Source organism: Bombina bombina, chromosome 1, assembly GCF_027579735.1.
Source record: "Bombina bombina isolate aBomBom1 chromosome 1, aBomBom1.pri, whole genome shotgun sequence".
Classification (NCBI taxonomy): Eukaryota; Metazoa; Chordata; class Amphibia; order Anura; family Bombinatoridae; genus Bombina; species Bombina bombina.
In genome coordinates, this window is record NC_069499.1 from 1,135,264,323 (window position 1) to 1,135,277,044 (window position 12,722).

Here is a 12,722-nt window from a genome sequence, read left to right on the forward strand (position 1 = left end):
TCACATCAGTGGGCAGAGTTTGACAGCCATTTCAAAGTGACCAGAAACAATATTTATTTTAAAATATATTTACTGTTACTACTGCAGGATATAGGGCTAGATTTATCAAAGCCCTTCTCCTATAATTACGTCCAAAATAGCTCATACAAACTGATCGTCATATTCATCAAAGCACTCTGCGCCTATAATTGCGCAAATCTGAAAGAAACTTTTTCGCACTCAGTGTGCATTCGCCTAGGCGCACAGACGCGCTCCCGAGTGCTACAATTTACATTAGTAATAGGCGTAATTTAACAGCCCGGCCTACAAAAACGCCCAGTTTCTTATTTATCATTGCTTTGCGCCGATAGGGAACTGCAATTTCGGCTTCAATTGCGTGTTGTATATTTCGCCATGCAGACTGAGGCGAACACCATTGTAATACATGCTTTTACATCTTGTGATGCAGTCATTTTTTCTTTTAAATCATTTTTCAAAGGCTCAGCGCCAAGAAGAGACTTATTTGTCAGAAATGTGCGCTTCCACTGGTGCATATGGGTACCAACAGTTACATATATATTTTTTTTGCGCTCTTAAATGATCAACATATATAAAAAAACAGCACAGAAACATTATATAATATAAATATAAGCTAAATATTAACTTAAAAACACTATTTTTATAATCAAAACATGGTGGCGTAAATATTTATAGGGATGTACTGTGATAAATAGGGAGTAAATGCCATTTCCGACAGGCGAAATTTATCATTATTACGCCCCAGCTCGCCTGCACAAAGTTACCTCTATTTTTATGATAAATTCAGGCGCACATGTGCGCTTCTCCGGAGGCGAGCTGGGGCGCAGTTACAGGCGAAGCACATACAGAGTTCGCCTAGCCTTTGATAAATTTAGCCCATAGAAGGGTGCAGGATGATATTTGCAGCTTAATCTAAAGTAAGACTTTAAAATGACTAAGGTGTCCTTATAAGCCCAGTTCATTCTGTTTCTATACAGATCAGTGTAGAGGCACCAGAACCACAATAAGGTAAGGGTGAGCTTCTGCAATACTGTAGGAATGTTTCTCCCCAGCACCCTTGGAACAACCATAATACAGTTCAGTTAACTTGACAAGTGGGATGTTGGGGCGTACATAAATGTAAAATGGTGTAACTTAGTTGTTTTTAAACACAATTACAAACAGTTTTAGGACACAAAAATAACCCGCCCGCACCAACCCCCCCCCCCCAAAACTTTAATGCTGAGCCCTAAAATCAGATTCTAAGTTTTCTACACAAGTGCAATATGTAGTCATGTAGGAGTTGGGAAAAGGATAAGGGTTTTTAATTGGGCGTGGTCCTCACCGTGTAAGGTTGCTGTGTTCCTGAAGCTGCGTGCCTCTGGGCATCCTGGTGAGCTTTAACCAACAGATGAACCAGTCGGGTGATGACACCAGCTTCATGCAAGGGGGCATGATTGGCTGGGCAAAGGGCAAGGTTTCTAATCAAGCCAATGGTTGCCTGAGAAAAAGTAAACAAAAATTACATATCAATGCAAATGGAGAAAAAAAAAATTGTAATCTTTAGTGAGGCTCATAACATTCATCTGTACTATATAAAATTGACAATCACTTCATAACTTAGTTTAGTGACAAAAATTCAGGTCAGCAGCTAGGATTGACTAAAGACATACTGTGCTTATAAAAACCCCTTTCCAAGTCATATGTAATCATCTGTTCTGTATAGTTAAGTAATGTACCTTCACCAGTGGCCACTGGAAGGGTTGGTTGATCAGTTTTACAATGGCAGGGATGCCATAGTGAAGTCGCACAGAGTTCTGAGCCACCTCTGCATCTGGGTGTCGGCTAGTGAGGTGGCGCAGGGCACAGACAGCTGGCTCAGCTATATCATCTTTGTCGCTGGCACGCAGTATGGTGTGGATAAGGGACTCTACCCCATTACTTTGTGTCACCAGAGTTTTGTTGCGGCTGTTGTTGCAAGTCAAGTTGGATAAAGTGCCAGTAGCACAGGTCAGAACATTCACATCATCCGAGCTCAGCTGGTTCACCAGGATCTTCAGCACATTATCCAGGCCCTCCTGTAATGGATTAAACAAGCAGCATTTAAACCCCATTGGAAGAAAATAAAACAAAAATATTTATTAAAAACACTGAGTGATGCCCAATTCACAGTGCTACAGATTTTAAAAACATAATTTATGCTTACCCGATAAATGATATTCTTTCTTGGCAGTAAGAGTCCACGAAATACATTCATAACCTATGGGGAATGCTTCACCTGGCCACCAGGAGAGGCAAAGACACTCCAAACAAAGCATTAAATATCTATCCCACTTCCCCTATCCTCTCAGTAGGACAAGCCGAGGATAAGGAAAAGTAGAGATAAAAGGGGTATAGAGGTGACAAAAGGCTACCGGCCACTACATTTGTTCAGGAAGGTTTCATGGACGCTCATTGCCAAGAAAGAAAATAATTTATCAGGCAAGAATAAATTAGGTTCTCTTTCTAATGGCAGCAAGTATCCATGAAATTCATTCATAACCTACGGGACACCAATACTCAAGTTGTGGAGTCAAGAGAAATTTAGGGAGGGAAGGCAGTCTCAAGTACAAGGCACCACAACTTGAACCTTTCTCCCAAGAGATGCCTCAGCTGAGGCAAAAACATTTAATCTGTAAAATGTTGTGAAAGTATGTAATGAGGACCATGTAGCAGCCTTACATATCTGTTCAACTGAAGCCTCATTCTTGAAGGCCTAGGAAGAAGAGACTGCACGGATATATTGTGCTGTAATTTCTGATGGATGCTGCTGCCTCACTTCCATATACGCCATGCAAATCAAACTTCTGTGCCAGAAGGATAGGATAACAGTAGTGGCTTTCTGACACTTGCGCTTAAAAGAATGCAGGATAAATAAGGAAGACAATTGATGAAATTCCTTGGTAGCATGAAGACAGAACTTCAAGGCTCTAACCACGTCCAGATTATGTAACAGCTCCTTAGAGGAAGGAGGATTGGGACAGAGACCGAGCATTTTTTTTTATATATATTGTGAGTTGAGACTACCTTAAAGGGACACTGAACCCAAATTTTTTCTTTCGTGATTCAGATAGAATTTTTTTCTGGCGCCAACCATGTCCGGAAATTACACTCGCGTCACTAGCGACGCAACCCTGTGTGAACCCCTGCGTCAAGTTTGATGCCGGAAATGACGAACTTGCATCAACGGATGTGCCTTTCGTGCCAAAAATTGTTCGCGCCAAGAATGACACAATAAAGTGTAGCATTTAGCGCACCCGCGAGCCTAAAACAGCCCGCAAGTAGTCAATTGAAAAAAAGACTAAACCCCACTAAGAAAATATTTCTCAATATTAACTTTCCCAAATATGAAACTGACAGTCTACAGAAGGAAATACATGAACCTGACTCATGGCAAATATAAGTACAATACATATATTTAGAACTTTATATAAATGCATAAAGTGCCAAACCATAGCTGAGGTGTCTAAAGAAATAAAAACATACTTACCCAAAGACACCCATCCACATATAGCAGATAGCCAAACCAGTACTGAAACAGTTATCAGTAGAGGTAATGGTATATGAGAGTATATCGTCGATCTGAAAAGGGAGGTATGAGATGAATCTCTACGACCGATAACAGAGAACCTATGAGTATTACCTATGAAAATCATTGCATTCAATAGGTAATACTCTCCACGTCCCTCTGACATTCGCTGTACTCAGAGGAATCAGGCTTCAAAATGCAGAGAAGCGCATGTCAACGTAGAAATCTTAGCACAAACTTACTTCACCACCTCCATAGGAGGCAAAGTTTGTAAAAACTGAATTGTGGGTGTGGTGAGGGGTGTATTTATAGGCATTTTGAGGTTTGGGAAACTTTGCCCCTCCTGGTAGGATTGTATATCCCATACGTCACTAGCTCATGGACTCTTGCCAATTACATGAAAGAAATACCAAAGTAACTTCTCTGTGTGAGAGTTTTCTAAATATAAAGATGGTGCCAGAACCTCTCCAGATTTAATTTCCAGCCCCAATTAAAGTAGCAGGGCAAACATCCTCCTGACTAAAGTCTAAAATGAAGTCCTCCATGTATATAAACAGACTAAAGTGCAAATAAAAGCAAAACAATTATTAGCTAACAACAAAGTTTGCACAGAGATATTAAATCCCTAATGTAACCCCCCCCCCAGTATAATGCTTATATTTGGGATGTCTCACTGCCTCCCGTGCAGCACTACACTTTCAGACGATGTAAAAAGGAGGTTGGAGCAGGAATGGCAACAAAAAAATAAAAAAAATCTGACATTCCCACTGCCGCTGGACTATGTCCGCTAAGAGGGTGCCAAATAGATTTGTGCCTCACAATTCGCGATTGTAGTAAAAGGTATCCGCTGACACTGCCACTGCCCCATTACGTGCCATTAACACTCCTCACGTCTAGGATAACTCCACTGTAGCTTTAAGCGCAGCAAAAACAGAGTGAACTGGGTCTGTATGGCAAATAGAGTTAGAGGAGATCCATGCACACAGTGGATGTCACTGCCGAACCCCACCAGAGGTCTCCTCTGTAGTTAAAGTCCACAAAAATAAAGAAAAATGAAAAAACATAATTTATGTAAGAACTTACCTGATAAATTCATTTCTTTCATATTAGCAAGAGTCCATGAGCTAGTGACGTATGGGATATACATTCCTACCAGGAGGGGCAAAGTTTCCCAAACCTTAAAATGCCTATAAATACACCCCTCACCACACCCACAAATCAGTTTAACGAATAGCCAAGAAGTGGGGTGATAAGAAAAAAGTGCGAAAGCATAAAAAAAATAAGGAATTGGAATAATTGTGCTTTATACAAAAAAATCATAACCACCACAAAAAAAGGGTGGGCCTCATGGACTCTTGCTAATATGAAAGAAATGAATTTATCAGGTAAGTTCTTACATAAATTATGTTTTCTTTCATGTAATTAGCAAGAGTCCATGAGCTAGTGACGTATGGGATAATGACTACCCAAGATGTGGATCTTTCCACGCAAGAGTCACTAGAGAGGGAGGGATAAAATAAAGACAGCCAATTCCTGCTGAAAATAATCCACACCCAAAATAAAGTTTAATGAAAACATAAGCAGAAGATTCAAACTGAAACCGCTGCCTGAAGTACTTTTCTACCAAAAACTGCTTCAGAAGAAGAAAACACATCAAAATGGTAGAATTTAGTAAAAGTATGCAAAGAGGACCAAGTTGCTGCTTTGCAAATCTGATCAACCGAAGCTTCATTCCTAAACGCCCAGGAAGTAGAAACTGACCTAGTAGAATGAGCTGTAATCCTTCGAGGCGGAGTTTTACCCGACTCGACATAGGCATGATGAAATAAAGATTTCAACCAAGATGCCAAAGAAATGGCAGAAGCTTTCTGGCCTTTTCTAGAACCGGAAAAGATGACAAATAGACTAGAAGTCTTTCGGAAAGACTTGGTAGCTTCAACATAATATTACAAAGCTCTAACAGCATCCAAAGAATGCAATGATTTCTCCTTAGAATTCATAGGATTAGGACATAATGAAGGAACCACAATTTCTCTACTAATGTTGTTAGAATTCACAACCTTAGGTAAAAAATTCAAAATAAGTTTGCAGCACCGCCTTATCCTGATGAAAAAATCAGAAAGGGAGACTCACAAGAAAGAGCAGATAATTCAGAGACTCTTCTGGCAGAAGAGATGGCCAAAAGAAACAAAAAACTTTCCAAGAAAGTAATTTAATGACCAAAGAATGCATGGGTTCAAAAGGAGGAGCTTGAAGAGCCCCCAGAACCAAATTCAAACTCCAAGGAGGAGAAATTGACTTAATGACAGGTTTTATACGAACCAAAGCTTGTACAAAACAATGAATATCAGGAAGATTAGCAATCTTTCTGTGAAAAAGAACAGAAAGAGCAGAGATTTGTCCTTTCAAGGAACTTGCGGACAAACCTTTATCTAAACCATCCTGAAGAAACTGTAAAATTCTCGGTATTCTAAAAGAATGCCAAGAAAAATGATGAGAAAGACACCAAGAAATATAAGTCTTCCAGACTCTATAATATATCTCTCTAGATACAGATTTACGAGCCTGTAACATAGTATTAATCACAGAGTCAGAGAAACCTCTTTGACCAAGAATCAAGCGTTCAATCTCCATACCTTTAAATTTAAGGATTTGAGATCCTGATGGAAGAAAGGACCTTGCGACAGAAGGTCTGGTCTTAACGGAAGAGTCCACAGCTGGCAAGAGGCCATCCGGACAAGATCCGCATACCAAAACCTGTGAGGCCATGCTGGAGCTACCAGCAGAACAAACGAGCATTCCTTCAGAATCTTGGAGAATACTCTTGGAAGAAGAACTAGAGGCGGAAAGATATAGGCAGGATGATACTTCCAAGGAAGTGATAATGCATCCACTGCCTCCGCCTGAGGATCCCGGGATCTGGACAGATACCTGGGAAGTTTCTTGTTTAGATGAGAAGCCATCAGATCTATTTCTGGGAGTTCCCACATTTGAACAATCTGAAGAAATACCTCTGGGTGAAGAGACCATTCGCCCGGATGCAACGTTTGGCGACTGAGATAATCCGCTTCCCAATTGTCTATACCTGGGATATGAACCGCAGAGATTAGACAGGAGCTGGATTCCGCCCAAACCAAAATTCGAGATACTTCTTTCATAGCCAGAGGACTGTGAGTCCCTCCTTGATGATTGATGTATGCCACAGTTGTGACATTGTCTGTCTGAAAACAAATGAACGATTCTCTCTTCATTAGAGGCCAAGACTGAAGAGCTCTGAAAATTGCACGGAGTTCCAAAATATTGATCGGTAATCTCACCTCCTGAGATTCCCAAACCCCTTGTGCCGTCAGAGACCCCCACACAGCTCCCCAACCTGTAAGACTGGCATCTGTTGAGATTATAGTCCAGGTCGGAAGATCAAAGAAGCCCCCTGAACTAAACGATGGTGATCTGTCCACCACGTCAGAGAGTGTCGTATAATCGGTTTAAAGATATTAATTGAGATATCTTTGTGTAATCCCTGCACCATTGGTTCAGCATACAGAGCTGAAGAGGTCGCATGTGAAAACGAGCAAAGGAGATCGCGTCCGATGCAGCAGTCATAAGACCTAAAAATTTCCATGCATAAGGCTACCAAAGGGAATGATTGTGACTGAAGGTTTTGACAAGCTGATATCAATGTTAGACTTCTCTTGTCTGACAAAGACAGAGTCATAGACACTGAATCTATCTGGAAACCTAAAAAGGTTACCCTTGTCTGAGGAATCAATGAACTGTATGGTAAATTGATCCTCCAACCATGATCTTGAAGAAACAACACAAGTCGATTCGTATGAGATTCTGCGAAATGTGAAGACTGAGCAAGTACCAAGATATCGTCCAAAATAAGGAAATACCAATACCCTGTTCTCTGATTACAGACAGAAGGGCACCGAGAACCTTTGAAAAAATTCTTGGAGCTGATGCTAGGCCAAACGGTAGAGCCACAAAACTGGTAATGCTTGTCTAAAAAGAGAATCTCAGAAACTAAAAGTGATCTGGATGAATCGGAATATGCAGATATGCATCCTGTAAATCTATTGTAGACATATAATGCCCTTGCTAAACAAAAGGCAGGATAGTCCTTACAGTTACCATCTTGAATGTTGGTATCCTTACATAACGATTCAATATTGATAGATCCGGAACTGGTCTGAAGGAATTGACCTTCTTTGGTACAATGAAGAGATAGAATAAAACCCCAGCCCTTGTTCCAGAACTGGAACTGGCATAATTACTCCAGCCAACTCTAGATCTGAAACACATTTCAGAAATGCTGAGCCTTTGCTGGGTTTACTGGGACACGGGAAAGAAAAAAAATCTCTTTGCAGGAGGCCTTAACTTGAAGCCAATTCTGTACCTTTCTGAAACAATGTTCTGAAACCAGAGATTGTGAACGGAATTGATCCAAATTTCTTTGAAGAAAACGTAATCTGCCCCATACCAGCTGAGCTGGAATGAGGGCCGCACCTTCATGGGTACTTAGGAGCTGGCTTTGGGTTTCTATAAGGCTTGGATATATTCCAAACTAGAAATGGTTTCCAAACTGATACCGCTCCTGAGGATGAAGGATCAGGCTTTTGTTCCTTGTTGTGAGGAAAGGAACGAAAACGATTATTAGACCTAAATTTACCTTTAGATTTTTTATCCTTTGGTAAAAAAGTTCCCTTCCCTCCAGTAACAGTTGAAATAATAGAATCCAACTGAGAACCGAATAATTTATTACCCTGGAAAGAAAGGGATAGCAAAGTTGACTTAGAAGACATATCAGCATTCCAAGTTTTAAGCCATAAAGCTCTTCTAGCTAAAATAGCTAGAGACATATACCTGACATCAACTCTAATGATATCAAAGATGGTATCACAAATAAAATTATTAGCATGTTATAGAATAATAATAATGCTATAAGAATTAGGATCTGTTACTTGTTGCGCTAAAGCTTCTAACCAAAAAGTTGAAGCTGCAGCAACATCTGCTAAAAATATAGCAGGAGTAGAGACAGCCCCATTAACCTTAGGGATTTTGTCCCAAAACTCTAATCTGTCAGATGGCACAGGATATAATTGCTTAAAACGTTTTAGAAGGAGTAAATGAATTACCCAAATTATTCCATTCCCTGGAAATAACTTCAGAAATAGCATCAGGGAGAGAAAACACTTCTGGAATATCTACAGGAGATTTAAAAACCTTATTTAAACGTTTAGATTTAGTATCAAGAGGACCAGAATCCTCTATTTCTAATGCAATTAATACTTCTTTAAGTAAAGAACGAATAAATTCCATCTTGAACAAATACGAAGATTTATCAGCATCAACCTCTGAGACAGAAACCTCTGAACCAGAAGAACCATTATCAGTATCAGAATGATGATGTTCATTTAAAAATTCATCTGAAAAAAGAGAAGTTTTAAAAGACTTTTATGTATACTAGAAGGAGAAATAACAGACATAGCCTTCTTAATGGATTTAAAAATAAAATCTCTTATGTTATCAGGAACACTCTGAGAATTAGATGTTGACGGAACAGCAACAGGTAATGTAACAGTACTAAAGGAAATTTTATCTGCATTAACAAGTTTGTCATGACATTCAATACAAACAACAGCTGGAGAAACAGATACCAAAAGTTTATAGCAGATACACTTAGCTTGGTAGCTCCAGCACCGGGCAGCGATTTTCCTGAAGTATCTTCTGACTCAGTTGCAACGTGGAACATCTTGCAATATGTAATAGAAAAAACAACATATAAAGCAAAATTGATCAAATTCCTTAAATGACAGTTTCAGGAATGGGAAAACAATGCCAGTGAACAAGCTTCTAGCAACCAGAAGCAATAAATAATGAGACTTAAATAATGTGGAGACAAAAATGACGCCCATATTTTTTAGCGCCAAAATAAGACACCCACATTATTTGGCGCCTAAATGCTTTTGGCGCCAAAAATGACGCCACATCCGGAACGCCGACACTTTTGGCGCAAAAACGTCAAAAAATGACGCAACTTCCGGCTACACGTATGACGCCGGAAACAGAAAAAAAAATTTGCGCCAAAAAAGTCCGCGCCAAGAATGACGCAATAAAATGAAGCATTTTCAGCCCCCGCGAGCCTAACAGCCCACAGGGAAAAAGTCAAATTGATTCAAATGCATTATCCCAAATATGAAACTGACTGTCTGAAAATAAGGAATGTTGAACATCCTGAGTCAAGGCAAATAAATGTTTGAATACATATATTTAGAACTTTATAAAAAAGTGCCTAACCATAGCTTAGAGTGTCACAGAAAATAAGCTTACTTACTTACCCCAGGACACTCATCTACATGTTGTAGAAAGCCAAACCAGTACTGAAACGAAAATCAGCAGAGGTAATGGTATATATATAAGAGTATATCGTCGATCTGAAAAGGGAGGTAAGAGATGAATCTCTACGACCGATAACAGAGAACCTATGAAATAGACCCCGTAGAAGGAGATCATTGCATTCAAATAGGAAATACTCTCCTCACATCCCTCTGACATTCACTGCACGCTGAGAGGAAAACCGGGCTCCAACCTGCTGCAGAGCGCATATCAACGTAGAATCTAGCACAAACTTACTTCACCACCTCCATAGGAGGCAAAGTTTGTAAAACTGATTTGTGGGTGTGGTGAGGGGTGTATTTATAGGCATTTTAAGGTTTGGGAAACTTTGCCCCTCCTGGTAGGAATGTATATCCCATACGTCACTAGCTCATGGACTCTTGCTAATTACATGAAAGAAATCGTCCTTTTCCCTGAAGCATACAGTTAGATGTCCACTGCCCCTGATACTTCGGTAACACGCTATTAGGGGGAAGGAAGGGAGAAAAGGGATTAGTCTGTAATACAGAGAGAAATTAGAGTAACTAACACTGTTGGTCTGTAAAGGAAGAATAGCTCAGACATCTGGAGGAGGCATAGGAACTTCCCTACAACCACCAGAGCCTAACAGACACCAAGACTCTACCAAGAGAATTACATGGCTTTTACCAACTCCCCTGCCCTTACTTGCAGGAAACAATTCATTGAAGACAATAAAATCAGAATTTTCAGCAGAGCACCTATCTGCCATTCTCCATGACACAAGGCAAAGAATTGAGGGTAGGGTGGAGTGGGAGGTAAATTAAAAGCTTTGTTTGGGGTGTCTTTGTCTACTCCTGGTGGCCAGGTAAAGTATTTCCCATAGGTTATGAATGGATTTTGTGGACTCTCACTGCAATTAGAAAGTAATATGCTCACGGGAAGTCACAGGTTTTTGGAACTTGGATATTCATTTCTACAGATTCAATTCCTATTAAAAACATATCACACTACAAATACTTCTAATGCTGAATAAAACGTTCAAGTAAATGAAAACTTTCTAAAGTATAAAACCATTTAAAAGAAATGGTGAAATTGTATATAGAAATACAAAATTTTAAAGTATTAATAGGACATTCTAGTGTTAAACAAATTAAACATTTTTACTGTTAGACCAATTACCTTTTATTAATAGGTTTAACCCTGCTAGGATATTACAAAGTTGAGCACTCATGCTCACATCAGGAACATGGCATGGTTATTCAGTCAGGAGCAGGCATTGAGACATGTGCCAATAAACCGTGGTATTCTGATTTGATTATTTTCAGTTTGTCATTTTAACCGCACAGTACAAGAAAGTAAAAAAAAAAAAATGTATTATTTTTTTTTTAAAGGAACTATATTACCCCCTTAAACTTATTACAATTTTATTGGTCTACAACAAGCTGTTAGACCAAAGGTTTAAGAACATGCAGTGCTGCACTTCTATGTAATTTCCCACGACTTACTCCAGAAACCTTTAGTTTACTGAAATATGAGTAAATAAAACAAACCGTGGTAGAAGAACTTTGTGTACAGTGGTATATTATAGTATAATTCATGTTTGTATTTAGCTTAAAAGGCCATTAAACTCAAATGTTTATTATCCCCATAAAATGTTTAAATTAAGCAAATTAAAAATTCCAGTATACATTTTATTTTGCCTGACCCTGCAAAGTGATCGATTAGCTCAGAGCACATGGTCATTTAAAGCTATCCCTAATTAGGCACCGCAAGAGAGACCTGGAACATTTAATCCACCAGGCTTTTAAGGGGTGTATCACTAAATGGCTCTTTAATTTGCACAAAAAAAAAAAAGAAAAAAAAGAAAAGAATTCTAAACCATGCTAACCAATTGACAGTGTAAATTGCTTTTAAAACATTTATTTTGTGATGCAGTAGTTCAAAAGCAATAAAAAATTAAAATGCAGGAAGCTCTTCCACACTTAGAAGCTGAAACAATCAGGCTTCATAAAGATATTTCAGCAAACATTAAAACCTAAGAGCTGCACACACCCAAGGTTTGATTTGACGCCCACCGTATTGTTCCTGAACCTGCACTTAAACAGGTATATATTGCAAGCAGCATCATTGTCTATCCCCCCCCCCCCCCATGATGTGGTCATGTCCGACAATGAAACCATGAACAGGCTCTGGTGAAAACGTTGCCAGCAAACCATAAGTAGCTATGCACGAATAGTATTGAATTACATTTAAAGCAAGATGTCCTAGTATACAGATATTTGCTCAGTGATCTACATAGTGAAACAGACACCCACCAGTCACAAGAAAAAATAAAATTTAACATACAACTGCAAACACTAAAGAGCGTTTTACTCTATGAACGAGCATATTATATGATATTATATACACACACACTTATACACCTGCCTAAATATCACTATCAGCATGGCCACTTGGTAATGACTATATAGCAAGTTAAAGGGATATTTAAGCACAAACTATTCAGAAGCTCAGACTGGCAGCATTTACATTACAGTCAGCTAACACCACTTATTTGCTCACTTGTTTTGTTGCAACATCAGAGAGGTTCCTAAGCGTCCACAGGCAGTTTTGCACCAGTCTTGGGCTGGAACTGGTGAGATGTTTCCCCAATGCTTGCATTCCACCTGCAAAAAAGTAGTAATTCAGAAAATCGTGTACAAATAACAAAATGTATGCTTATCTGATAAATTAATTTCCTTCATGATGGTGATAGTCCACGAGCCATCACATGTGGGATTAAAGTCCAGTAGCAAAA

At 39.3% G+C, this 12,722-nt stretch overlaps 1 protein-coding gene across 1 annotated transcript in view; it reads right to left on the reverse strand.

Moving 5' to 3' along the window:
* The window catches only part of JUP (junction plakoglobin), a gene marked incomplete in the record, with an annotated part of 133,947 nt that overhangs the window by 20,073 nt on the left and 101,152 nt on the right, over positions 1–12,722 (reverse strand). The window contains 3 exon segments of the mRNA XM_053698828.1: positions 1,343–1,498; positions 1,737–2,075; positions 12,488–12,591. Coding sequence (XP_053554803.1) covers positions 1,343–1,498; positions 1,737–2,075; positions 12,488–12,591 — 599 coding nt within the window.